This window comes from Lodderomyces elongisporus, chromosome 6 (assembly GCF_030384665.1).
Source record: "Lodderomyces elongisporus chromosome 6, complete sequence".
Lineage (NCBI taxonomy): Eukaryota > Fungi > Ascomycota > Pichiomycetes > Serinales > Debaryomycetaceae > Lodderomyces > Lodderomyces elongisporus.
Window position 1 is genome coordinate 1,039,838 of NC_083678.1, and position 25,828 is coordinate 1,065,665.

The following is a 25,828-nucleotide window of genomic DNA, read 5'->3' on the forward strand; positions in this document are numbered from 1 at the left end:
CTTTGTTGAGCTATTGTCAGTGTCTTCTGCCCCAATTGCCCATGCGAGTCTTCAGCTCCTGTACTGAAAATTTTTAATTTTAGTTACACAAAATTAACGAGAAGAGAAGAAACGTGGTGGTTATATCACGTGCCCTCGTGTAGATCGTTTAGCCAGGATAGGGCAAACAAAAAAAAAGACTACAGAATCAATATATAACCAAAAATGCAGAGTATACGGAGAATGATTCAAATCAAAGTTAAAAAGAGAGCAAAGAGAGAGAGAGAGGAAACAGCGAGTGAAGAATGGGGTGGAAGGGGGGGGGGGGAGAAGAAGGGAAATCATAAGAAACTGGCATGCAAAAGAAAAACGAATTTCAAATCTTCACAGAAATATGTTAAGTTTGACCCATAAGATGTAACAATAAGAACTAAATATATCACTCTATCTATTTTATGTTATTTCATTTCAATTCATTTTATTAATGTTCATGAAAAAATAAGGAATTAAAAATACAATCACATTTCAAATTTCAACCAATCTAGATCTTTAAACTGTAAAGCGGCTGCAGCAGTTGTATCAACGTTCTTGTCATCGGCCAAACCAGTACCACCAGTGCCACCAGCTCCGCCATTACCGCCATTACCGCTGTTATTACTTCCTTTTCCTATACCTATATTTGCATCTGCGAAATCGTAATTATTGCTACCTAGTCCTAAAGCTTGATTATTATCTTGTTGCATCACTTTGGTCCCAAATATAGCATTGTCAAAGTCGACGCCCAAATTTGCGGGACTTGTGTCCTGCAGAACCCGGTTTCCATCATGCTCTTCTTCTTCATCATCACCATTGTGTAGACTAGTATAGTTTTTGAAGAAATCATCTTCGCTCATCATTATATTGTCAACATCTAGTTCGGGTATAACTGTAGGAGTCGACATATCACCACTGATATCCAAACCACTAGTAATGTTATTCATGCTGTTCATATTGTTCGCATTGATATTCACAATATCGGAAAGTGGATCGGTAGCCATCATTACCAATTCATCATCGATACCTCTATGCTGCGCTATTGGGGGTTTACTAGCTCTATATTCCTCCAATACTTTCTGGCCTCTTGTCTTTGTTCCATTCAAAGAAGCGTATTGTCCCATTTGATTGACAAAAGAAGAAGAAGAAGAAGCACCCAATGAACTGTTGTTGTTATTGGTGTTGTTGGATAAACCAGTAATTGAATTGGGGTTTGGAGCAAGATCAGTAATTTCAAGAGGCGTTTCTGGCACAGAATTGGGCGTAGTTGAACTAGGTTGATGTTGACTTTGCTGCTGTTGCTGATATTGGTTTGGATGTTGCAAATGTCCTAGACCAGCAGAATATGAGCCTGGTGAATAATATGAATTAGGGGTATCGACAAATTCATTATTTGTGTAAATTTGCGAGTTAATAGTATTTGTGTTCATGTGATTATTCATAATGGTGGAGGCACTATTCTGTCTAGATAACAGCGATCTTTGCTGCTGAGGTGCTCTAAATTGGGTTGATACTGGATATTGCTGCTGCTGCTGCTGCTGTTGTTGTTGTTGTTGCTGAGGCATATCAAAATAGCTGGCTTGAGAATAACGTTGATTAAGCATATTGACGTTGCCCATTGTGAGTGAATTTGTTGGCGTAGAAATGGATCCATTCTTCCTATTTGGTATGTTTACCAAAGAAGTTCTTCTACTCAATGATGATGGTGCTGAAATGAGAGAATTGTTTCTTTTTAATGCGTAAGTTGGGTATTGCTGCTGCTGCTGCTGCAGTTGTTGTTGCAGTTGTTGTTGTTGGTGACTTGTTAGCGAAACTAAAGAATCGGCTCTATTTTTATTGTTGAATGATGATGAAGTAGCACCTATTCCAGCAGAACCAGCTGCAGCAGCAAGTCCCATAGCATGTACATTTAACTCCGACTTTTTTCTTTTAAATGGCTGATTGCAATCCACAGTATATGAATATGACGAGGCTGCCGAAGACGAGGCTGAACATGGCGATGTTTCCAGATTTGACGTCTGCTGCTGATTTGACGAAGATGAAGAAGGTATTGCTATAGCCTTGCTTTTGAATGAATTGTTCAAGTTTGTCGAACTTGCTGGTTTGGGCAATATCAATACATTTTTATACCTCTGGCTCTGACTCTGACTATGGTTCTGGCTCTGTGTTGAAAATGACGAGTTCATGAAATTGTTTGGCACAGAAGATCCCATTTGCATGTTTGCAGGCGATGGTGCTATCGCTATTGGTAGTTGTCTTTTTTGATTCAAAGATTCACGATATGAGGTTGATGTGGCTGCTGTTGTTGCCAAGGAAGTGGAATGTGTACCATTACCTGAACCAAAGGTGCGAGGAAATGATGTTGACATTGCCATGGACATTGACATGGGGTTCATTCCTACTGAGCTTGATACGCTATTTGACACTGAGGTTTTTCTCGAGTTTCTCTTTTTGATAACATCGGTTTTCATCGATAATGGACGAGTGGTTCCATGAAGTTTGAGGAACAAGCCACAAGCATTACACAACGTGTTTCCCTCTGCATCTTTTCTCCAAAGAGGCGTCTTTTGAGTTTTACAGTTGAAGCAAGTGGTGGTGGTGGTGGTGGTGGTGGTGCCAACATCAGCAGGTTGTGAGAGTGGATTCAGACTCAGCTGTTGCAGATTATCCAGTTGCTTTGGTTTTTCCAGTTGTTCCAGTTGTTCCAGCTCTTCCAGTTTCTCCAATTTGTCCAGTTTTTCCAGTTGCTGCTGCTGTTGCTGTTGCTGTTGTTGCTCGTTTTTCATCTTTGTCAATGAAGAAGTGAGGTTGGATTTTGGCGGTGCTTTTATAGTGTTCATATCCGATTGCAATGATGAGTTTGTTGATAATTTCGATGATGCATTAGAGTTGTGTCGAGATGCAGAGCTCGAGTCTTCCGAGTTTGGAGTGAATACTTTGGCGTAATCAACATTTTGTTGTTGAGACGGGCTTGCAGATACATGTCTATGAATTTGGGGTTCTTCTTTCTTTATTGTCATTTGCTTCTCATCAGACTGGTTTGAGTGATTTGCGTTTGATGTTGATATTGATGTTGATGTTGGTGAGGTGTTATTCAGTAGGTTACTTGGTTGGAATGAACTCTTTGTATTTAAATGGTGTATTTCATCCATAGACAATGGAGATAGTAGGTCCAAAACGTTCTTGTCATTATACAGCAGTAACAGTATCGGTAGTTGGGTCTGCATCAGCAGTTGTGTTTGAGAATGCAGTTTATCCTGCAGCAACAGTGCATGCGAAAGTGAAGATGGTTGCGACAGTTCAGATGCTGGGTTAGGGTTATTTTCTTTTTTGATGTGTGTATTTGCATTCCCAATTTGAACCATGCGGTGTAGCTGGGTCCTGCTGTTTGCTTTCCGCAACTGTCTATTTTCTACTCTTGATTGTAAGTTGAGAAGTTTCTTTGCCGAGTAAAAGATATCCACCAAGGAAGGACCTGAGTCAAGAAAATGCGAGTTTTTGGCAGACTGTGTAGCTTGTGTAGCTTGCGAATCTTTGCTAGAATATAAAAACTTGGTATTGTCCATGTTCTTCCCTTCAGTGTACAATGGTGTTGATTTTACTGGCGTGATGGTTGCTGAAGTATTGAGTTTGTCGACATGGTACGTGTTGGAGCCTTTTAAAAGCTCACTTGATGAGGACGAAGAAGGTGGCATTATATCACCTCAAAAGGTTGTTATGAAGGAGATGAAGGAGATGAAGAAGGAAATGAATAATTGTAGTATATGGTATATGGTTTGGTAATTGTAGTTCCAGATTTGAAGAATCTTTTCTTCTTTGTCTCTTCTCTTATAAGATGTATGGTAAATGTGTGTGTCTGTGTGTGTGGGGAGAAAGAAAAGTTAATGGAGTGTTATGAAGAAAAGAAAGTTGGCCAAGGGATCAAGAGTGCTAAAGTTCTTGCCTGTGATGATACTTGAGTAATAGTCACCTGTTAGATGGGTCCAGGTAAATGGTATGTGTGTGTGTGTGTTGACTTTCAGAGCAAAAGGGAAGAAGAAGTAGAAGAAGTGAAAGAAAAATAAAAGAAACAGCTAATATGCCAAGTCAAAATTTCTGAGGGTATCCAATGTGTGTGTGTGTGTTTTTTATTTTATTTTATTTGATTTGTATTAAAAACTTTTTCTTCTTTTAAGGTACTCTTTTTGGGGGTTTTTTGACTTGGTACTTAATTTGCTTAAACAATATTAGTATGTATTACTAGGTATTAGTATGTATTACTTATTATTACACTTGATGCTTTAATTTTTGGGCTTATTACTATGACTATTACAATTAACTGGCTACTTGGAACTAGAATTGGAACTGGTGCTAGTACACCAACCACTGCAAAAATTATATAAATAAAAAAAAAAAGAAGTATAATAAAGCAAAATAGTAATATAGGATGCACAACATATTAGGCTCTGAGCATAGTACAATACTTGCCATTTTCTTTACTTGTTCCCTACTCTTTGACATTTATATGACTTGTGTCAGTTGACTTATAAATATTTTTACATTTTACATTTTTTTTTTCACGACAATTAATATACAACATTACACGACCTCTATCCCCCCACCTCACACCTCTACACACAAAACTTATTTTTTACAAAGTTTCAATTTAGAGGACGAACATCCCTGCAGACAAAACAGCTTAGGTGTGCAAACCTTTTCTCTGCTTTTTATTTTTTTTCATTTTTTTTTTTGGTTTCCCTAATACCTTATAAGAAGGAATATTCAAACCTGTTATTTCCCTCCGCCCTCCCTTTGCTTTGCATCGCACGAAACAAACAACCCTGTCTCTCTCTCTCCTTGAGTACATTTGGATTTGTCCTTTTGTCCTTTTGTCCTCTGTCTTTTTGTTTCTTTTTGTTTGTTTTATCTGTTTATTTTAGATTTTTTTGTTGCGCTAAGGTACCTGCCACAAACCTTGGCCGTTAACGCTTTGGAACTGAGCGTTTTTTGTTTGTCTATTCTCTCTACTTCACTATTTTACTTATTTACCATTTCTTTCCATCTTGCTTGTTACTATTGCTTTGTTCATCCAATTTCAATTTTGTGGCCTGAGAAGGGTGGCTTTTTCTGACTCTGCAAAACTTCTGCGCTACATAGTTTAACTTGTCCTTCTTTGTCTTGTCTTGCTTTATTTTCGGCTCTGGTTTCAGATACTCTATACAATCTAATTCTTATGCCCGAGGCATTAAAGCCAGACTATGACAAAAAAAAAAAGTTTTTGAAACATACCTCACAAACCTTATAGTCCTTGCAACAATACCGATCAATTGATCTTCTATTGCAAAAACAAACAAACGAAAGAAGCAGAAACAAAAGGACTAAAAGTAATAAGTAGAAAGTAAAAAGAAGAAGATGGCAAAAAAGAACACAACAAAAGTTGGTGTTTTGCAAACAATAGAAACTCATCGCACCGCCTTGTTCTTTTTTTTTTTTTTTTTTTTTTTAGCCGGAGCTTTATAATGGAGAGATAAAGTCCATGTCAGATATTAATGGTCGCCTTTTCAACAATAATTATAAAGAGACCACTCAATATAATAAAGACATATTGATGTAGAAGCAAAATATTCCCATTAGCATGCATGCTGGCTTAATTAAACCTACGAATAATGAGTCTACCACATACTTGGAAAAAAGAGTTGAAACTATTATACACCCAACACAATTAGTTTTTTGAGATGTAATCGAACCAGGTAGAACATTAGACATCCTTTCGCCCTATAACAACAATAACAATAATAATAATATTAATCCTCTCATTCGAACAAAGTTGTCACACTTGTTTTATTCAGTATTTACTTTGGTTTTATGAATTAAATCGACTAGTTTATTAATTGTGAAACCAAAAAAAGAAAATAAACAACAACAACAACAGCAGCAGCAAAAGCAATAACAAAGGGTTAGAAAAAAGTAGAAGCAATTAAAAGTGTTGTTTCATTTCATTCAACACTTTTTCCTCTATTTCCTTTAAGAAATTAATTGTGTATCTATATATATATATATATATATATAACAAAGGGATACAGTTATTGAAGTATCATAACCATCAAGGGAGAAATGGGGGATCCAAATGGTTACAAAAGTAACCATTGCCGCATTTACGAATTAGTTGTTCAAAATTTTCTGCTATTATTGTCACTATCTGTTGTAAACCAAAGGGTTCTTAACGGGAAGAGGGAATAATAAGTTAATGAAAGAAAGAGGAGGAAGAGTAGGAGGAGGAGGAATAAGGGAGGAGGAGGGTGAGGGAGCACAGAAGCCCGAACTATTTCAAAATGCACTCATAACTTCCTTAGCCACCTTCCTTTATGCTCAGTCATCCGCTGATGGATATATATATATATATTATTTGTTTGTTTCTCTCTATGTTTCTCTCTCACTATCTCTCTTTCCCAAAATGCAGGTGTTGACAGATTCAAGATAATAAGTGCAAGACTAAAAGATTTGAGGACCAAAATACCACAAGACCACAAGATTTGAGTTGTTTAAACTGTTGACTTGACTTGACTCGTGGTTTATTTTTGTATATTTATTTAATTAATTTTTTAGTTTCTACCGGAATCTACCGCGGTAAAAGTATTTTTTTTTACTCACACAAATACGGCTAGGTCCGAACCTGATTCGTATTACGAGATTTATTTTTGAAACTCAACATCTAGTGAGTAACGAAGGTTGAGCATTGAAAATTGAAAACCATTCACTACTTCTACTGTTACTACTACTGCTACTGATAATAATAATAATAATGTATGAAGCATATTGGTCTCAAAAATTCTCGTAAAGCTCTATATCGTACTTGATACTTTTCCATCTATTTTGTCTACTTGGTCTACACATTGATCGAGAAAAAAAGGAAAAAGTTTATGACTTCTTAGCGGCAGCACCAAATCCATCTAATAATTGCATAATCTAGATAATTCTTCTTTTCTCCTCCAATATACCCACAAACTCTTTTTTTGTAAAAAAGAACACACTTTAAAAGAAAAGATGTTCGCAACACAAATTGACACAAATTATGATGAGATGAATTTCAGTTTGATTATAACCACAAAAACACACGTATATATATATAGATATATATATAAGTACATTAATACATACATACATTGATACATACATACATACATTTAATAACGTACCAGCACAACACGCTCAATTTCTACTCACATAGACTAATTACCAGCATTTTGTTGCACCAATAATTACATCAATGATTACACCAATAATTACATAAATGAATATATCAACAGAAACCGTCTTTTAGTTTTCTATACTGCCTTGGTGTTGCAGAGAAAGATTACAATATAGATGAAGCAGCAGAAGATAAAGTCTTGCCATTTTGACCATTGTGACCATTGTGACCATTTTGACCATTTTGACCTTTCGCACCTCTTTCCCTTTCTGGTCTAAAGTAAGATGTTGTCACGGAAGAGCTCGTGTTCCCTTCGCTATTGTTGTTACCATTGGAAGTGCCACCATTCCCTGTCGGAGTGGACACAGCTGGCGCCTCCACGTGTAATCGGTATTCAAAACTAACACCCATAACTCGTTCATTTGATCCCGAATCCAATGTCGTAACACCATCTGGCCCACCATCCAAAATTGTATCACACTCACGGATAATACGCAAAATGGCATCACACATTATCCTTCTAGCATGGAATGCACTAAGTTGAGGAAACGGTAAAGAAGATGAAGAATTAGAGGTATTTCCATACTTGTTCATCTTTGCCTCCATTTGCTTCTTCAGCAAAAAGTTCAAATTCGAGTTCCACACAGAGATGATATCTTCATCTTTTCGCACGCTCAAAACAATCCCGGAAATGTCATTGAGTAACATACTTTGAATTTCAGCAGAGTGGGATTGTGGGATGAAATTTCCTGTAAGGATCTTAATCACAATTCTTTCCCATATCAAAGCAGATCTCTTGCGTAGCCTTTCGACAGATTGTTGTTGCAGTTGCTGTGTTTGATCGGATAAATCACCAGAACCGTTGTTAAAAGATGCATTATAACGTTGTTGGTTTTGCGAGTCTCTAAAATCCTGACTCTTTCTGCTAAAACGAAATACCCATCTCCCACCTTTAGCATTTAAAGGATCTTCCCAAACTGGGTTGATACCAGCTTTGAAGATAAGAAATTCAGTACCAATGTTCAATTTGAAACTGTTCTTGATCGTAGAAAGCATAGTCCACATTTGCTCAACAGATGCCACGTGAGATATAGTAGTAGACGACGACGATGACGATGATGATGACGACGACGACGACAACGTAGAAGACGATTTCTCCCCTTTACTAATATTTGCAAATTGGACCTGATTAGTGGTTTGTAAATACGAATCCACTCCGATTTGAATAGCATTATTTAATGCAGTGGCAGTATCAGTAGTAGCAGCTGCCTCGGTCTCATTTTCTTTTTCGTTAAAATCGAGTTCAGCCAAGGGAGTTGACAGTTGTAATTGTTGCAATTGTTGTTGCTGCTGTTGCTGTTGCAATTGTTGTTGCTGCTTCTTGTTCCTAGAATGGTGCCATATTGTCCAACAATATGCCAAGACATGATCATTGTCAGAGGTTGTCGAAAGTGCTTCCTGAGTGAGTTTTTGAACATCAAGTTTGGGTAACTTTGCGAGATCTGCAAGATTTATATACAGTGGATGGCTGTGGTTGTGATGATTACTATGAGTATGATGGTTATTATTGTTGTAATGGTGCGAATTATGATGATGATGATGATGCCTCGATCTCAGATTAGAGTGATGACGCAGATGATTCAGCAGAGAATAGCTCTGCAGCAGATTCTGTTGCAGATTTTGTTGATGCTGTTGATGCTGCAGTTGCAGTTGTTGCTGTTGTGACAGTTGTTGCTGATGCTGATGCTGATGATTCTGGCTTGGGGTGGGAGAGCTGGTCCGTGATACCGGAGACACATTACCTAACTCAGTACTTTGGTTCATAATCCTGTTAAAAAGTGATTCTGCTCTCTTTAAGTTATCTGACATATTTGTATGATTCTTTCTATGCTATTTACTTCAAAAAATGGAAAATGGAAAATGCAATATGGAATATGGAATATGGAAAATGGAAAATCTAATTATTCAACAAAAAACAAGAATAAACTTTATGTGGTCCAGTACTATTAAAAGTAGTAGTTGACAATAGTGTATTGAAAAAATGAGGAAATGCCAGGGAAGCAAGTAATGTTTATAAATATATAATTAGATACTAAGACTGTATTTCAAAATTAACAAATTGAATTGATGTTTGCAAAGAAGGAGTACTAAGAATAAGATTAAAGTGAAAAAAAAACGAACGTCAATTTTATTCAGTTAAAGGTGTTTTTTTTTTCTGATGATGCTTGATGGTGGTGCCGGTGAAGATGTTGTACTCCTCTCGCTTTCTCCATCTCGATGCTCTTCTGTGGTTTTTTTTTCTTTTTTTTTTCTTTTCTTTTTGCTCTTTTTGCTTTTTTTGCTTTTTTTGCTTTTCTCGCACTCCATCTCTCTCACCCAAAATTTTAATTCTTTTTGGTACTTCCGCTACCACATGTAATTGGTTTGATGACAAAGTACCCAACCTTTAAACTTTGGCTGAACGAGAATATGGACTTGAAAAGGAAACAAATAGTACAATTAGCAAGAAGACTTTCTACTGGATAAGGCAAGTTTCATCATTCTTATACAATCTATGTGGAGACTCAGTAAAAAAAAATTTTTTTGCTTAAAAGAAGAAGAAGAAGAAGAAGAAGAAGAAGAAGAAGAAGAAGAAGAAGAAGAGAGAAAATGAAAAAGAAAAACCCTTAAGATTTACCGTAGTAGTGCAAAAATCCTCCCAATGTTTTGCACCCATTGATGTAATTACTTACATCCAATTTTTCATTGATCGAGTGTGCACCATCATCACCTCTACCCATTGGCAACAAAAGCACATCAACACCCAATTCCTTTTCAAAAGTCAAAGTGATTGGGATTGAGCCACCTTCTCTTGTAAAGTCTGGCACGATATTCCACACATCTTCAGTGGCCTTGGCAGCGGCTTGAAAACTCTCATTGAATGGATCGGAAACCCAGTAGTTACCATCGTGGATCAACTCCACTTTAAACTCGTTTGGCGAGTTTAATTTAGCAAACTCTTCATTAATGTGTTTGAAAACGAGTTGATCCAATTTTGCCAGGTCAATGTTTGGCACTGTTCTAATTGAGAATTTACCAACAACTTTTGATGGAATCACAGTTTTAGCACCGGCACCAGAAAAGGCACCCTCAATACCGTGCAATGACAATGATGGGTATCTCCATCTATGTTTCAAAATATCCCTCTTGTTTTGGTGAAGTGCAGTATCTGAGCCAGCTGCTGCATTCAATTCATCAACTGAAAAATCTATATTATCGTAAAGCTTATCCTCCTTTTCAGTCAAAGGTGCAACCATATCGTAAACACCAGGGATTTGAATCTTGCCCTTTCCATCCACCAAAGTAGACATGATCTTGACCAAATCAGTCATTGGCTCAGCAATAATACCACCAAAGATACCACTGTGCAAGTCGGCGCCAGGACCTTTAACAATGATTTGATAATAGTTACATCCTCTCAATCCGTATGTCAATACTGGCTTCGTAGTACCCAACCAGTAATTGTCTGAGATTGTTACTTGGTCAACATTCTTAAAGTATTGTTTGGCTTCCTTAGCAACAAGCTCGTCCAATCCCAAGGAACCACTTTCCTCCATACCTTCGAAACAAACAACCAAGTTGACTGGTAATTCCCAACCCAATTTTCTGTGAGCTTCAATCACATTCAACCATCCCATAACTGGTCCTTTATCGTCAGTGGAACCTCTTCCGTAGAGAATACCATTGGCTTTGTCATAGTGCATATCAAATGGTTCAGTGCTCCAGCCATCGTCTTTCAATGCCGGTTGCACATCATAATGACCATAAACCAATACAGTCTTCTTCTTGGGGTCTTGTCCATATCTACCAAGCACAATAGGTGGTAATTGTAAATTGGCATCTTGCACTGGTGGCGGTTGCGTTCCCAAATCTTTCAATTGAATATCAGTAAAGCCCAAACTTTCCAATTCGCCAACCAAAAAATGGGCCATTTCAACGACTTTAGGTCTGAGCGATTCATCTGATGACACAGATGGAATGGCTATAGCCTTTTGTAAACGCTCAATGAATTTAGGTTGCAATTCATCAATGGTTTTGAAGAATGGCTCCAATGGCAATTTCTCGTATTTCTCAGACATTGTATACGGTTTGAAGACAGAAAAAAAATATAAAGTGTTTAACGTTGTGTTTTTGTTGAGGTTAAGAATGTCTTGTTTGATGAGTGTTTGGAAGTAGAAAAGAGAAGTCCTTGATGACAAAAGGTACGGAGATTACTTGATATAATTATAGCAGTTCCCTTTTCGCGTAAATGCCGTCTCTCGACCCGCGTTGCACGACTCTACGATTTGTGTTACTTGATGCCACACGATACTCTGGCACTGGCAAAAAGGATCAAAAAGACAAAAAGACAAAAAGACAAAAAGGCAAAAATGGTAAGAAAGGAAACCAAATAATAAAGCTCTATATTATAATAATAGTTCCTGCTCATTTGAACGTCCCGTTTGAAGTGCAGCATCTTTCACCATCAAAGGTATGTAACAACGATGAGCTACACACACTATGCTTGGTGTTGATTTTTATTTTTTTATTTATTTTTATTTTTATTTTCTTTGTCTCTAGTTCATAATTTTAAAATTGGTTAGATGTAACGCAAGTTTCATTCAAGACTGATTCCAGCTGTAGCACCATTCCTTTATTCCTTTACTTCTTTATTCCTTTACTTCTTCATTGCTACATTTTTTCCTAATATTTTCCGGTTTTGTATGTGGTACTCTTCAGCAAAACACGTACCACACAACAATGCAACTATACCTTAGAAATGTATATTGAAATCACTGCGAATATTTACCAAACTAAGAGCTTGAATATCAAAATCTACCATGGCACCGATAGGATTATAAGGACCTGGAATGTTGTTCTCAAAATCATTTTGGTATTTCTTTGCTCAGGTCAGTAATACGATTTCTTTATCTTTTGCAAACGCTAATCACGTGAGCATTTCTAAAAAGATCCTTGTCTTTTTTTTATATATCTTTTCCATACTTTTACGCGTTTCGCTTAATAAAACTAGTAATGGTCAGATACATCTGTGCTTATAATACAAATGTCACTTGATCTATTGATTCTTTATTGAGCTGGGGTGTTTTTGTTTTTATGTTTTTATATTTTCATCTTCTTTTTTCTTCCTATTTATTAACGATTGAAAGTAAAGGCAATGGATTCTGATGAGATAGATTCAGGAAGTGCATCAGATGAGGATCTATTCACACTTTTGAAAGTGAAGCCAGTTTACGCTCGAAGGAAACTTTGTACTACAAATACGAACTATGATAGTCAATACCGAAACACTGATCAAGATCCTCACCGCAAATTGTTTAGAAAATTTGCAACGAACAATACTACAGACACTTATGCTCGTGGTGGTAGTGACAACGACACTGACGACGACAATTTGATTGTACGTCCACGGAGGAAGAATCGATCTCGCAGCCCCGTCAGGAAACACGGATTGACAAATCTTTCACCATTGAGAAAGGAGCTGCGACATACTAATCCATCACAAGTTGGAAGGAAACATCGCATGGATGATGAAAACGATATAATGGCAGGCTTAATTAATGCGCCGTCTTTATTCAAAAATATAGAACAGGAGAGAGACAAGATTGATCGACATGCAAAGTTTAGCAATATGTATGAAGAAGAGCGAAAAAGCAACGAAGAACGAAAAACTGTTTTAGAGGAACAGAAATTGTCAATATTGAGAGAATTGAATGACGAAAGTGAGCTGGAGAATCATGGAAATGAAAAATGCAAAGAAATAGAAAAGGAAGAAGAAGAAACAACAGAAGAAGAGGAAACAGCAGAAAAAGAAAACGAAGGAGGAAAAAGAAAAGGAAAAGGAAAAGGAAAAGGAAAAGGAAGAGCAGACGGAATAGAAAACGTTGCTGGCTATGACCCTTCCAAGCGTCGAAAATATCTTATCGATCGAGACAGTGAATATCTTGAAAGATTGGTAAAGTTGGATAATAAATTCGACTCAGGTGTTGGAGATGGTAGTGGTAGTGGTGGGATATACAGACATTTTTATTGTTTAAAGCAGATTGATAATCTATGCATCAGCAAAGAATTTGAGCAAGGGCTTCCACGATCTTTGATGTTTCATATTGCGGGTGACAAGAATAATGCATATGAATTGATCCTTGGTGGTAAAAATGGTGATATAAACACCTTGAAAGGAATAACACTTCAAGCTTTACACATGGTAAATCCCAATTACTTGTTAATTGTAACAGAAATGATTGAGAAATATGGTCAAAACAGCGCAGAATCTTCTCCTAAATCTATTACCACCTACAAGGAGTTTGAAAAATATACACTGGCAGTGGGAGTTCAGCCCCATTTGCTACGTAGTCCATCAGGAAATAAGTCTCTCTGCATAAAGATTGAACAACACAATGATTCTGTCAATTTGCAGTTGCATCGATTAAACTTATTATTTACGTCTTTTTTGATAGAGTACCCACAAATTACAACGCAAGATCTCGATAGCGCGTTATGGATGTTTTTTCTCATAATTTCTGATTACAATGCAAACAAGAAAGAATATCTCACTTTGCAAATGTTCATAAAATCGATATTTCCCAAATTTACTCGTATATGGACCAAAGACGAGTTGGTATCTAAGATAAATACTATGTTGCAATCGATACAAACGGCTAAAAGAAACGAAGTAAGCGAACAAACCATGAACAAGAAGCATCACAGAAGAATTGATTACGAATTACAGTACAATATACTTCGGCTACTCAATACCGCATTTTCATCACTCTCAACAACAGTAACAACATCAGTAATAATGATGACACCTGCTGAGTGCGATAAACTCAAAAGCACATTGAATGAGCTTAACATTTTGTTTATATCACTAAACAATACGACAGAAGATGGAATGATACACCCTGCACCAAACCCATTTAAATTACCTCAATTGATTAAATCGATGCAAATAACTGGTGAGATCAAAAGCAGATTGCAATCAAGAGATGCGGACTTTGTCAACGAGATGTTTCTCTACTATTTCAAGATCAAGTTACTACCATTTGTTGTTTACAAAAACTCACTTGATTTTTCACTGGACCGAAAACATAATATTCACCGTCTTAGGAATTACAAGGATGCACTAAATGCGCTTGTGCTGAACTGTTACAAATTGATGGGAACAATAAACACTGAAATCTACTCGCAATACAAGCTATGCTTTGATGGCGAGGAAGTGGTGCTTCTACTAACCGATATTCATCAGGATCTCAGTTTGCTTGGCGATAAAGTTGATACCGATTTAAAAGCCCTTGGTGATGGTGATTTGTTTTATGATGATTTAAGGTGATCTATCCGACGTTTACTATGATTTCTTCATTTCAATTTTTGTCCAAAGTTGTTTTGTTCCCCCCCCCCCCCCTTCCCTTTATTTTTTTTAGTAATTGAAGTTAAATGAGATTAAATTTCGAAAAAGTTTCATTCTATGTAGAAAGTACATGATATTTAAAGTTGTAGTTGTCATTACTTGGAAAGTTGCAAAAACGTGGGGTGCAAAGGTTTCCGTACGCTACCAAACGAGCTTATAGATTAGCATTAATATTTTGATGTCAAATTGTCTAGCTGACTCACTCGGCACTAAAAAATTAGTTGCAACTTTCATCCACTAGCAACAAAAAATCCACACTTGAAAAGATACCAATTAGTGATTTCATATTTAATTCCAAGTTCTTTTTTTTTTTATTTTTTCTTCTTCCTTTTTTCAGAGTAAAAGTTTAATAAACCATTTGAATTAGTAGTAAAATTAAAGAAAAAAAACAAAAAAAGAAGGAAAGAGTGACCAGTCTATTCTTATTGCCTTTACTATAATAGTTTCTGAATTTCACTAAATTTCCGTTGCAGTGCATTGCATGTTAAGAAAGTTTTTAAAATTCAAACCTAGTCAATTATATCATTTTTTTTACTCACAAACAAGTCAAGGCTCAGCTCAAAAGTGTTATTATACAATGACAACCAGTAGTCAGGGTCAGAGCCAAGAGCATATAGGTACTAAGCATCAAAACGACCATATCAACAACAGCAACAGCAACAGCAACAGCAACAACAACAGCTCTACGACAAGTGTTAAATGCGATTCCGGTCAACCCGTGCAGTATATCAATCCTGAACTCACGACAGTTGAACAAGCCAAACCTGGCCGCACAGTAAACTTGAAGTTTGGGTTTGGTCCCATTCCTAAACTGGAAACCAACAAGACATTTTTCTTCTTCGATATCGATAATTGTCTTTATCCGAAATCTACACGAATATTTGAGATGATGCAGATTAAGATTCATGATTATTTTAAATACAATTTAAAGCTTTCTGATGAAGAGGCTGGAAAGTTACACATGGATTATTACCGAACTTATGGTTTAGCATTAGAAGGTTTGGTGCGTAATCACCAGGTTGATGCATTGGATTACAACTCCAAAGTTGACGATGCATTGGATTTGCATGCAGTATTGCGCTACGATAAATTGCTTAGGGATACGTTGATTAAAGTTAAACAAAGCGGCAAGTATGATTATTTTTGGCTTGTTACCAATGCATACAAGAATCATGCGTTGCGCGTGGTTAGTTTTTTGGGCATTGGTGATTTGTTTGATGGATTAACTTTTTGTGATTACTCAAAGTTTCCTATTGTATGCAAACCAATGAAAGAGTACTTTTACAATGTATTTGAAGCAACTAGGTTGGAGTATAAAGACGATCCGGAAGTGTTGGCAAAACAATGGTTTATTGATGATAGCGAATTGAATGTTAAAGCAGCATTCGACCTAGGAGTGGGACATGTCATTCATTATGTCGAAGACGAGCAGAACCTTGTAAGGTTGAAACAGAGCGAAGATTATACAAAGTACTATGGAAATAAAGATCACGGAGACAGAAAAATATTGATTTTGACAAAGTTCAGCGAGTTGCCAAATCTTATTGAAGCATGAACGTAAATTAAGAATGCTTTTATTGCAATGAATCAGTCTATTGTCTTAATTGTTATAAAGAATTTATAGAAGCTGTATAGAATCAAAGACCGGTTCAGCAAATTCACACTCGTTGATTTCAGCTCTTTGTTCATTTTTATGTATCTTTGTTTCTTCACATTTTTTTGGGTACTTCACATCTCATTTCTATTTTCCATTTTCTATTTCCGCTACTGTTGCAAAACCATTCTAGCTTGTCTTTTTTATTCTTGTTCTTTTTCTTTTTCTTCTTTTTCTTCTTTTTGGTTTTGATTTTCTCACACTCTATTTCTCGCAGATGATGAGTGCCACAGTTTGGTAGAAGAAAAAGATCACATTCTCTAATCTACCATATTCCTACAATAGAGCCTACATTTTTTTTAGCTTCTTACTTTTTTTTTTTAGGTTCTATTCATAGCTAACTTCATTATAAATGTCAACTACTTCACAAAAAACAATTTTATTCCTCCATGGCTATACTCAAAATGCATCGATTTTTCGTGCAAAATCCTCAGCGCTTCGTAAGAAGCTCATGAAATTGGGTTATAATTGTGTTTATTTAAATGCACCATATGTTTTGACACCAGCAGATTTACCTACATCTTCCGATGGAGACTCGTCGTTATCGAAATTTGGTTCGGTTGCATCAGATGCAGAACATCATATTACCTATAGAGGCTGGTGGATCAAACCTAACAAAGGTAACGATTTTGTCGAGATTGACAAGAGTTTTGATGCCGTGAAAAACTATATCAACAAGGGAGAAATTCTTCCAGACGACGAGGAGATAAAAAAGGAGAATATTCAGATAAAAAAAGAGGCAGAAAATGAACAAAAAAAGGATAAGGAAGCAACTGAAGGAAAAAAGAGCGAGGAGGTTGTTGGTATTATTGGTTTCTCTCAAGGTGGAGCATTTGCCAACTTGATTGCTCACAATTTCAATACTTTATTCAATACCAACACCTCCTTGAAATTCGTCATACTGTACTCCAGCTTTAAGCTTGATACACTGAAAAGGGCAGGTAATGAGAAATACATGAGTTATTATCCGCTGGGTCAAGATGACTTGGACCAGAGCTCAACTCGGTATTTACATGTCTTGGGGGAATTGGATACTGTTGTAGACGAAAGTCGGAGTTTAGCCATATACGAAACTACGAAAAGTAGAAGTGATTTGTTGAAACATCCCGGTGGACATTTTGTGCCCAACTCAAAGGTTTATGTTGATCAAGTTTGCAATTGGATACAGAGCGTCACAACCGACGAAGTGGAGAAAAGTAAAAATGGAACTAATGACAATGGAGTCAAAGATGAGACAAACAAATTTTCTCAAAAGGATACAAAAGATGATATCGACGATCTATTGGCCATGATGGATGGGTTTGGAAAAGCATAAAGCTAATTAATAGATTATAATTTTTTTTGCTTATAAATTGTGTGTTTTTGTTTATATAGATTGTTTTGATAAATGATTGGTTTTATGTATTCTATTACTTAACTAATGTTACTATTTTCCCTTTCACATCCTACAACTCGTCATGTTCTACATTACTTTCTTTTTTGGCACCGCTCCCATTCTTCCCACTCTTTTCACGATTTTCGTTTCTTCCATTCTTTTCTTTTTCTCCCTTTTTACTGCTCTTTCCGTTCCTTCCGTTTGTTATGCTTTTGCTACTGCCCCTCGCCTTATCAATCTTCTTTCCCTTAGTAGACAAAGACCCTTCAATTGGCTCAACACCCGTTACTTTTGATACCCATTTTTCAATTTCAAGCTTATCGTTCAATTTCTCCGTCTCTTGGTATTTTATCAACTTCCCCGCCTCTGCATCATAATAAAATAAACTCGATTTATCAGTTATTGGCACAACAACTTCTCTTCCCTCAATGTTGATTGTTTTTTCGTCCTCATTGTATTTACCAATCATTGCAAACTCAACTAGGCCCAAGTAATCAATTGCCAAAGTCTTTAACAACGGACTTATCAGATTTGCTTTTGCAATTAGCAACATACGAGGTACATCTTTATTTTGTTCTATCCACGTTTGCAAGTCCTTATCCAAGTTATGTAACTTTGTTACATAGTTTTTCAACCGTGAGGTGAGAAATGTGGAGATTGCTTTCAAAGTTCTTTGCCCATTATAAACTTCGCTTGCATGCCTCTTTCTCTTCTTAGCTTCGGTACTAGCACTACTGCTTTTGCCAGCTGTTTTATCAAACTTGGGTGGTCTAAATACCATCAACGTAGGGAATCCTTGGATTTGATAGGTGGAACATAAGGGCTTGTTTTCAGGATTATCACAATTCAAACTAGCAACGTTGATCCCCAATTGAGAATCCCTAGTGATGTATTTTCCCAATTTTTTCCAGATAGGTTTGAGCTGTTGACAATAACCACACCAAGGAGCATAAAATTTGACTATTGTAGTATAATTTGTGCCATGAACCAATTTATCAAAGTTGTGTGATGAAAGCTCTATTATATTGGGGTCGTTTCTGTACTCATCACCTTGTGCCCGAGCCGTGACCCGAAGAAGGAGCTGCAAAATTAGTAAAATGGTTTGGAGATGGATCAACATGGTAGCCAAGCGAGTTTCAGATCTAGATCAAAACTTATCAGTGATAATAGAACTCTAGAAAGATGGTAATGAAGAGTGAAATAGAATTGTTTTATTCGTTTGTTTTATTTTCTTCCTTTCACTTCATTCTTTTCTATTTTTGAGTTCTTTATTTTTTTAATTATTTTTTTGGAGACTTTTTTTTTTCTTTATTTAACCAGGTATTGTATTCCAAGCAAAAATTTGGCGTCCTCCTTGGTTTTTACAAGTTCGCGGTATGACGTGTAGATCAAATAGATAAGTTACTGAGAATACTGGAAGAACATTAGCTTTCCTTCCCAAAACTTGACTTGTTATTTCTTCCCTTCGACATACCATGCCTACTCTCAACAAAGTTAGAACACATTACTACAACATAATCAACAAAAAAATAAACGAAAAAAAATATTATAAATTCATTACTCTCAAATTACATATGATAATTTATATGTATACTCCAACGTAGTTCATTACATAAATAGCACTGAATCCAATACTTACCAGCGCAATAAGCGAATTGAGCAAATAAGTGACGAATCTCTTGCTTTTGACATCCCCTAAAAGTGTCATCGACAATGAGCCAAAGGCGAGCAAGAGTAGCGAAATGGTAATTAAGAACGTCGTAGTGGTTTGTGGAGTGTTTTGAACTGGATGCGATTCAATTGTAAACTCCCTGGTGTAATCTGCATATGATGCTCCGTAGTTCCGCTTTACTGTCATCTTTGTTAATTTATTATAAGGTAGAGGTGATTGTAAAAATGGTGATGGTGGTGATGACGATTGTTATGGAAGACAGGGTTCTTTTACTTTATCTTTGGTCTCCTTAATGTCAATTAAAAATTGTCCGCGAGGTTCTCACTCTAGAGCAGTTCTCACACTGCACTATTTATTTTTTGTTTTTTCATTTTCATTTTCATTTTCTTTATATTAAAATTGGAATTTATTCTAGTGAGGCGTTCTGCCAATACCTTTTATTTACATACACTGATATATTATATATATATATACATCTACATTGACAACCACTATTACTAGATACTAGACAATGTCAGATAGCGGCTGGAATACTATTGACTCGGATGCAGTATGTTGTAATCTTAATTCATATGTTATCTTAATTGGACATATTGACTAACTTACAATTTTCCTCTCCAACAATCATAGGGTGTGTTCACGGAACTTGTTCAAAAATTAGGAGTTCGTAACATTGAGATCAACGATTTATACTCCATTGATTCTGAGTCTCTTCGAGAACTCCAACCTATATACGGTATAATTTTCCTTTTCAAATACGGCAGTCTAGATCGAGAACATGCACAATCGAATCAGCCCATTACTGGTCAGTACGACCCGCTGTATTTGGATAAACTGATATTCTTTGCCAATCAAACTATTCAAAATGCATGTGCTACGCAGGCCGTACTTAACATCTTATTCAATTTACTGGAAAAAGATGGTGTGCAATTGGGTGAGGAGCTTTCCAACTTCAAGAACTTTGTTCAGGGTTTTGATGGCGAGATGATTGGAGAAACCATTTCAAACAGTGACTTGATACGATCTGTGCACAATTCATTCCTGACACCAAGTTTATTGTCAATAGACCGCAAGGATCAAAATAATGTGGACGAAAAAGACGACGGATTATTTCATTTTGTTGGTTATACTTTTAGAAATGGCCAGATTTATGAATTGGATGGGTTGAAACAATATCCCATTACCCATGGTAATGCTGGAGAATGCAAAACTCAAGATGATTTTATTGATAAAATACCGGGCATAATTCAGGAGAGGATAGCCAAGTACGATTCAAATGAGTTGAGGTTCTCGTTGCTTGCCGTGACTAATGATAAATTAGAGGAAGCCAAACTGAGACTGGATGAGTTTGGAATCACTCAACAGTTGCACAAGAGAGAAGTTTGGCATAAGGAGAATGAACTGAGGAAAATGGATTATACTGGCTTGATTGTGCAGTTGATCAAGAACATTAGCAATGAAAAAAGCGATTCTGAATGGGAAGAGATGTTGACAAAAGGTAGAAACAAGACACAAGAGATGATTGCGGCATCCTTGAGGAAGAAATAGTTGAAGTGGAATATACTAGGCCAAGAATGACCAAAATTGATTAGAAAACACATTAAAATTACTTGGAAATTACTAGAGTTGGTTATTGTAAAATTTTTGCAAGGTTTGGATATTGTTAACGTTGCTAGTCAATCAGTAACTATTTATCATTGCAAGCGCGTCTCTCCCATCTTTTACTTCTTCTTGCTTCATCCTTGATCCCTTTGTCCTCATTATTTCTTCTGTCCTTTTTTCTCCTCAAAATAATAAATAATTAATTATGAAAAAAAAAAATCATTTTCCTTCTTCTATACATCATCATAGCTACCACCACCTAGACCAAACAAACCGTGGCCACCACTATGTCTTGAGAAGTAATCGAAATCAATACTTGTGAAACATGACAATATCACTGCTCTTTGGTCCATAGTGACTCCCGAATCGCCAATTTCGCCATAGTACTGTTCCATACCTTCAAAACTTGCTCTATCGAATCTTAATATATAGACACCAGTATCTGTAAACATTTCTCTTCCCAATCCAACCCAGTTTCTATCGATACTGGCAATAACTTGCCCCTTTTCATTCTTGACTGGGAAATCAAACGACAAGAAAGGAGCATCAATATCACCGAATTGTTCATAGTCATCTGTTTTTTCATCTTCTAACTTGAACAAATTGTATTTTCTTCTCCACAAGTGCCATCGTTGTACACTCTCGCCCACTATCTCATATATAAGCTCATTGTCGTTACTGTGATCGTACCCGGGAAGTAATGCCTTGATATGTGAATTTATAAATGAGAATGGTCTTTTGATACTAAGCACCAATTCACCTTGAATATTGAATACATCAATATCGAATGGTCGATGCAATCTAAAGAATTGACGACCCAATGTTCTGGCAAATCTAATATCCTTTTCTCTCATAAAGCCAATAGTTTGGCCACTGGAATTCATTATAGTGTAGTTGTTGGCCTGTTCGAACCCAATAAACAAGTTCATAAATTCAATTTGTCGTTCAATGACCAAAGTTGGTTCTGCCAAGATTTGGTAAATTGGGTCTTCTGGTGTTATTATCCCATTTGTATTATTTGGAATATGAATTGAGTATGGAGAGTAACCAGTTTGGGATGCGCGAGATGTGGAAAAAGGATCATTATATGTGCTGCTACTTGAGTCAGTGAACCCCAGTTGTTTAGCGCGTTCTTGCGCTTCTTGAAACTTACGAACTTCTTCAGGGCTGATTTCTTGAGTTATTCGTGTTCTATTGGAGCGATTAGACGAAGTTGATGATGGGTATCGTGGGAGAAGTAGTTTTGACGAGGTGTTGATATGACGAATGGCAAGATTTCGCAGCCTAATCGAAGATCGCCATGCTGTTTGAAGTGGTTTAATTTGATACATTAGTGTTTGAGCAACAATGGTTCAACTTAGATGCAAATAGAAGGTACTATTGTAATTGAGAGTGATGGTTATGGTATGTTAGGACAGAAAAGTGTCTTGCGTCTCTAATTTTTACAGAAGCAATTGCCACTATAATTTTAAAGCTTGACCAACTAGGATTTGGTATATTAATAATTGCTTCATGGTAGATTCGAGAATTTAAACTCCATACCTCTTATATGGTAGCACCGCTCTACAAAACAATCACGTGATATAGGTAGTGTATTAATTCCATATTCTAATTTGCCTTTGTAGTCTTCTGCTGACTATCCCCCCCCCCCTCCTCACTCTTCGCGTATTTACACACACGCACACAGTTTCTTTTTTTCTTATTTTTTTTTTTTTTGTTATTTTGTTCTCTCTCTCTCTCTCAATCTTTGTTTGTCGCCCCCCTCGTATTGTCGTTTCCTCAGCTTTTCACTACTACTCCCAATCGTTCGCACTTTTTTTTTTTTTGCTTACATATAATTCACGAAGAAAGAAAATTCTGTCACTACCAACCCACAACAACAAACAACAATATTTGCAACCACTCATAAATACAGCAACTACCAAATGACATCTTCATCCACATTATCATCAAGAAGAAGAGAACTTAGAGCTTCGTTGCGTCAAACAGAGCAACAGCAGGACGACGAAGAGCAGCAGCAACAAGAAAAGCAACAACAACAACAACAACAACAACAACAGGAACAGGAACAGCAACAACAGGAGCCACAGGAGTCACAACAACAACAACAACAACAAGATGAGGAGCAACAACAAGAACAGGAACAACAACAGCAAGATGTGCAAGAGCACGACAACCAGCAAGATGTGCAACATAATAAAGAACAACAGGGTAGTGAACAAGATGAGCAACATGAACAACATCTGAATGAAGACGATGTTGCGGCAACTACTCATGCTATTTTGGCTGCTGCTGCCGCCGCTGCTGGTGGTGATGAGGGTCTCACTGACGAGCAATTGGCTAGAGAGTTGGCACAACATAGTGCGCAGCACGTTCATGAACATCATGTTGGTGGCTCTAATCACAATCACGACCGATCCCATCATGAAGGGTATGATCACAACATTGACGATCAATTTATGGAGGTGAAACAACCTGGAGAACATGGCGCACAAGAATTCTATTCTGGAGCAGAACAAGTTGGCCTGGAGAATAGAGAAGAAGGCGGTGAAGATGACATTTTCGATGTTGCATTAACTAATGCAGGTGCCAATAACCAAGATGGTAGTGGTGGGGCAAAACGTACGGCTTCAGGTTTGGACAGGAGTGATGGTAACGATCCAAAAAGACAAAGATCAGGAGCACCAGCTTCACAAGAGTCATTTGAAGCAGCCTTACTTGCTGCCAACGCTGGTAACGATGGTAATATTTCTGCTCGTGTTTCTTCGGAACAAACTCAACAACAACAAAATCAACAACAACAACAGCAGCAGCAACAGCAACATCCTATTCCACCAAAGCAGACAAGAACGATTTTCAAACATATTGATAATCCTGAATCTCCAATTTGTGAGTTTTGTGGTAGAGAGTTTAGAAATGTTATCGACAAGAGAAACCATAGGAGAACACATTCGCAACCAAAGAAGTATGAATGTCTTGCTTGCGGTAAGAGGTTTAGTCAAAAGGCCAACTTGACGATCCATGAAACCCATGTTCATCAAGATTTGGTGTTGGGCGAGAACGAAATTAGTGATCAAAATCACATTGGCGAGCCAGGTCAGTTGAAGGAGGAAGTCGAGCAATTGCACAATTTGCCTCAAGATGTTGCTGCTCCTCAACAACAGCAAGTTCAGCAACCATCGCAACTCCATCAACTTCAGCAATCACAACAACAAGTCTCTCAACGTTATGGAACTAATGTCGTTGACGATAATGTTAATGTATTTGCCGAAGATCCTTCACAACAACAACAACAACATCAACATCATCATCATCAAAGCCTCCACCACAATCAGCAACATCCATCACCACAACCACAACCACAAGCACAGCATCCGCAACAACAACATCATCATCCAATTGACTTGAAAGATGTACGTGTGCATCATTGTAGTGCTTATAAATGTGGTAAAGGATTTATTTCCTATGAAAAACTATTGGCGCATGTTGAAAATGATCACAAGGATGACCAACCTCAGCACCCAGACCAACAGCACGGTGTATATGACCCAGCACAAGCGGCCGCGGCAGCAGCTGCCGCTGCAGTACAGGCAGCCACTGCAGCTCGTGCAGTAAGTGTTGCTAATGGTGCGGCAGGTACTACATCCGCCTCTGTCGCTCCCAATACTAATGCTTATGCGGCAGCTGCGACGGCTGGAAATCCATCTGCTCAAACCAATTTGGATCTCCCAACCTTAGCACCACCTGGAACAATTGAGCCCAAGCCAAGACAAAAGAGAAGAGCACCTACCCAAGAATCCTTAAATGCCAAGGTGCACCATTGTACTTATGTTGGTTGTACAAAGTCATTTGCCAAAGTAAGCGACTTGACTAGACATTACAGGATCCATACTGGTGAAAGACCCTATGTTTGTGAACATTGTGGTGCTAGTTTCAACCAGAGGTATAGATTAACTACACATACCAGGATCCATACAGGTGAGAAGCCTTTTAGTTGCAAATATTGTGGCAAGACGTTTGCTAGAGGTGATGCTGTGCAATCGCATATTTTCTCGATCCACAGAAACAAAGGTGAAACTTTTTAAAGAGGGAACCGTGTGGGAGAAGAGAATGAGAAGGAGCAAGAATATGGGGCCGAGTGTAAAAGCAAAAATATTGCTTTGCTGCAAAGTAGCCATTGCAGTTGATAGTATGTAACAAATTCAATAGTTTAAGTAATTTTTATAACAAGTATATGTCATTGAAAAACACCAAAAAAATTATATATATGTATATATATATATATATATATAGAGCGAAACTAAGAGCTAAAAAAGAAAGTGAAAAAAGTTAAAAGAAAAAAGCAGAAAAGGTTGATACTACTTTACGAAATGAAATCAATTGAACCAGTTTATTTGTTGTTTTCTTTTTATTTATTCTTATTTATTTTTATCATTCATTATTTTTGACTTCTTGCGGTGTAAAGCTAGGAGAGTAAAGAGCAAAAGAGAAAATGGTGTTTTTATGCAGAAGTTTGCTGGTAAGTGGCTGTTTAAAAAATAATGATTCTAATCCAATGTTCAAATTATCGGCTCCGATTTATTTGGAAATAGAAAGGAAAAATAGTAAAGAAAATAATATTGATGAATAAAAAAACAATCGTTTAAGCAACATAATTGGTGTGCTCGGTTAAACGGATGAACTATTTCATATTCGATGTTTTTGTCCTTCGCTTCCCCACCTCTCCTCCACAATGTCTCTAAGGTGTTTGTAAGTGAGAAAGACAGACAATGTGTGTGCGTGTAGTTGTGTGTGTAGTTGTGTGTGTAAATTTTTTATATTTTATTTTTTTTCTTTTCTGCTGTTTAAGCTTCTTAACACATTGTGCATTGTAGGATACTGAAAATGATGTCAACACGTAT

General features: G+C 37.0%; 11 protein-coding genes across 11 annotated transcripts; 5 read left to right on the forward strand and 6 right to left on the reverse strand. All coding sequences in view use genetic code 12, as the record gives it.

Moving 5' to 3' along the window:
- Nucleotides 1-497: 497 nt before the first annotated feature.
- On the reverse strand, nucleotides 498-3,707 carry GLN3 (Glutamine-repressible protein regulator; the record flags this gene model as incomplete). Its single annotated transcript, XM_001524963.2, has 1 exon — nucleotides 498-3,707. One exon carries the CDS (start codon nucleotides 3,705-3,707, stop codon nucleotides 498-500), a length of 3,210 nt encoding a protein of 1,069 aa, XP_001525013.2.
- A 3,638-nt stretch (nucleotides 3,708-7,345) lies between these two features.
- On the reverse strand, nucleotides 7,346-9,049 carry PVL30_004870 (uncharacterized protein; the record flags this gene model as incomplete). The annotated part of the gene is made up of 1 exon (XM_001524964.2): nucleotides 7,346-9,049. One exon carries the CDS (start codon nucleotides 9,047-9,049, stop codon nucleotides 7,346-7,348), a length of 1,704 nt encoding a protein of 567 aa, XP_001525014.2.
- Nucleotides 9,050-9,846: 797 nt separating this feature from the next.
- DUG1 (Cys-Gly metallodipeptidase) lies at nucleotides 9,847-11,298 on the reverse strand (the record flags this gene model as incomplete). Its single annotated transcript, XM_001524965.1, has 1 exon — nucleotides 9,847-11,298. One exon carries the CDS (start codon nucleotides 11,296-11,298, stop codon nucleotides 9,847-9,849), a length of 1,452 nt encoding a protein of 483 aa, XP_001525015.2.
- A 1,076-nt stretch (nucleotides 11,299-12,374) lies between these two features.
- Nucleotides 12,375-14,546, forward strand: PVL30_004872 (uncharacterized protein; the record flags this gene model as incomplete). The annotated part of the gene is made up of 1 exon (XM_001524966.2): nucleotides 12,375-14,546. One exon carries the CDS (start codon nucleotides 12,375-12,377, stop codon nucleotides 14,544-14,546), a length of 2,172 nt encoding a protein of 723 aa, XP_001525016.2.
- A 655-nt stretch (nucleotides 14,547-15,201) lies between these two features.
- On the forward strand, nucleotides 15,202-16,179 carry SDT1 (Putative suppressor of disruption of TFIIS; the record flags this gene model as incomplete). The annotated part of the gene is made up of 1 exon (XM_001524967.2): nucleotides 15,202-16,179. One exon carries the CDS (start codon nucleotides 15,202-15,204, stop codon nucleotides 16,177-16,179), a length of 978 nt encoding a protein of 325 aa, XP_001525017.2.
- Nucleotides 16,180-16,630: 451 nt separating this feature from the next.
- Nucleotides 16,631-17,593, forward strand: FSH3 (Family of serine hydrolases 3; the record flags this gene model as incomplete). The annotated part of the gene is made up of 1 exon (XM_001524968.1): nucleotides 16,631-17,593. The coding sequence occupies one exon, from the start codon at nucleotides 16,631-16,633 to the stop codon at nucleotides 17,591-17,593; it is 963 nt and encodes a 320-aa protein (XP_001525018.2).
- A 130-nt stretch (nucleotides 17,594-17,723) lies between these two features.
- On the reverse strand, nucleotides 17,724-18,900 carry PVL30_004875 (uncharacterized protein; the record flags this gene model as incomplete). The annotated part of the gene is made up of 2 exons (XM_001524969.2): nucleotides 17,724-18,795; nucleotides 18,896-18,900. The coding sequence occupies 2 exons, from the start codon at nucleotides 18,898-18,900 to the stop codon at nucleotides 17,724-17,726; spliced, it is 1,077 nt and encodes a 358-aa protein (XP_001525019.2).
- Nucleotides 18,901-19,235: 335 nt separating this feature from the next.
- Nucleotides 19,236-19,511, reverse strand: PVL30_004876 (uncharacterized protein; the record flags this gene model as incomplete). The annotated part of the gene is made up of 1 exon (XM_061119624.1): nucleotides 19,236-19,511. One exon carries the CDS (start codon nucleotides 19,509-19,511, stop codon nucleotides 19,236-19,238), a length of 276 nt encoding a protein of 91 aa, XP_060975607.1.
- Nucleotides 19,512-19,836: 325 nt separating this feature from the next.
- PVL30_004877 (uncharacterized protein) lies at nucleotides 19,837-20,873 on the forward strand (the record flags this gene model as incomplete). The annotated part of the gene is made up of 2 exons (XM_001524970.2): nucleotides 19,837-19,875; nucleotides 19,956-20,873. 2 exons carry the CDS (start codon nucleotides 19,837-19,839, stop codon nucleotides 20,871-20,873), a joined length of 957 nt encoding a protein of 318 aa, XP_001525020.2.
- A 287-nt stretch (nucleotides 20,874-21,160) lies between these two features.
- Nucleotides 21,161-22,258, reverse strand: PVL30_004878 (uncharacterized protein; the record flags this gene model as incomplete). Its single annotated transcript, XM_001524971.2, has 1 exon — nucleotides 21,161-22,258. The coding sequence occupies one exon, from the start codon at nucleotides 22,256-22,258 to the stop codon at nucleotides 21,161-21,163; it is 1,098 nt and encodes a 365-aa protein (XP_001525021.2).
- Nucleotides 22,259-22,852: 594 nt separating this feature from the next.
- Nucleotides 22,853-25,012, forward strand: PVL30_004879 (uncharacterized protein; the record flags this gene model as incomplete). Its single annotated transcript, XM_001524972.1, has 1 exon — nucleotides 22,853-25,012. The coding sequence occupies one exon, from the start codon at nucleotides 22,853-22,855 to the stop codon at nucleotides 25,010-25,012; it is 2,160 nt and encodes a 719-aa protein (XP_001525022.2).
- Nucleotides 25,013-25,828: the final 816 nt, after the last annotated feature.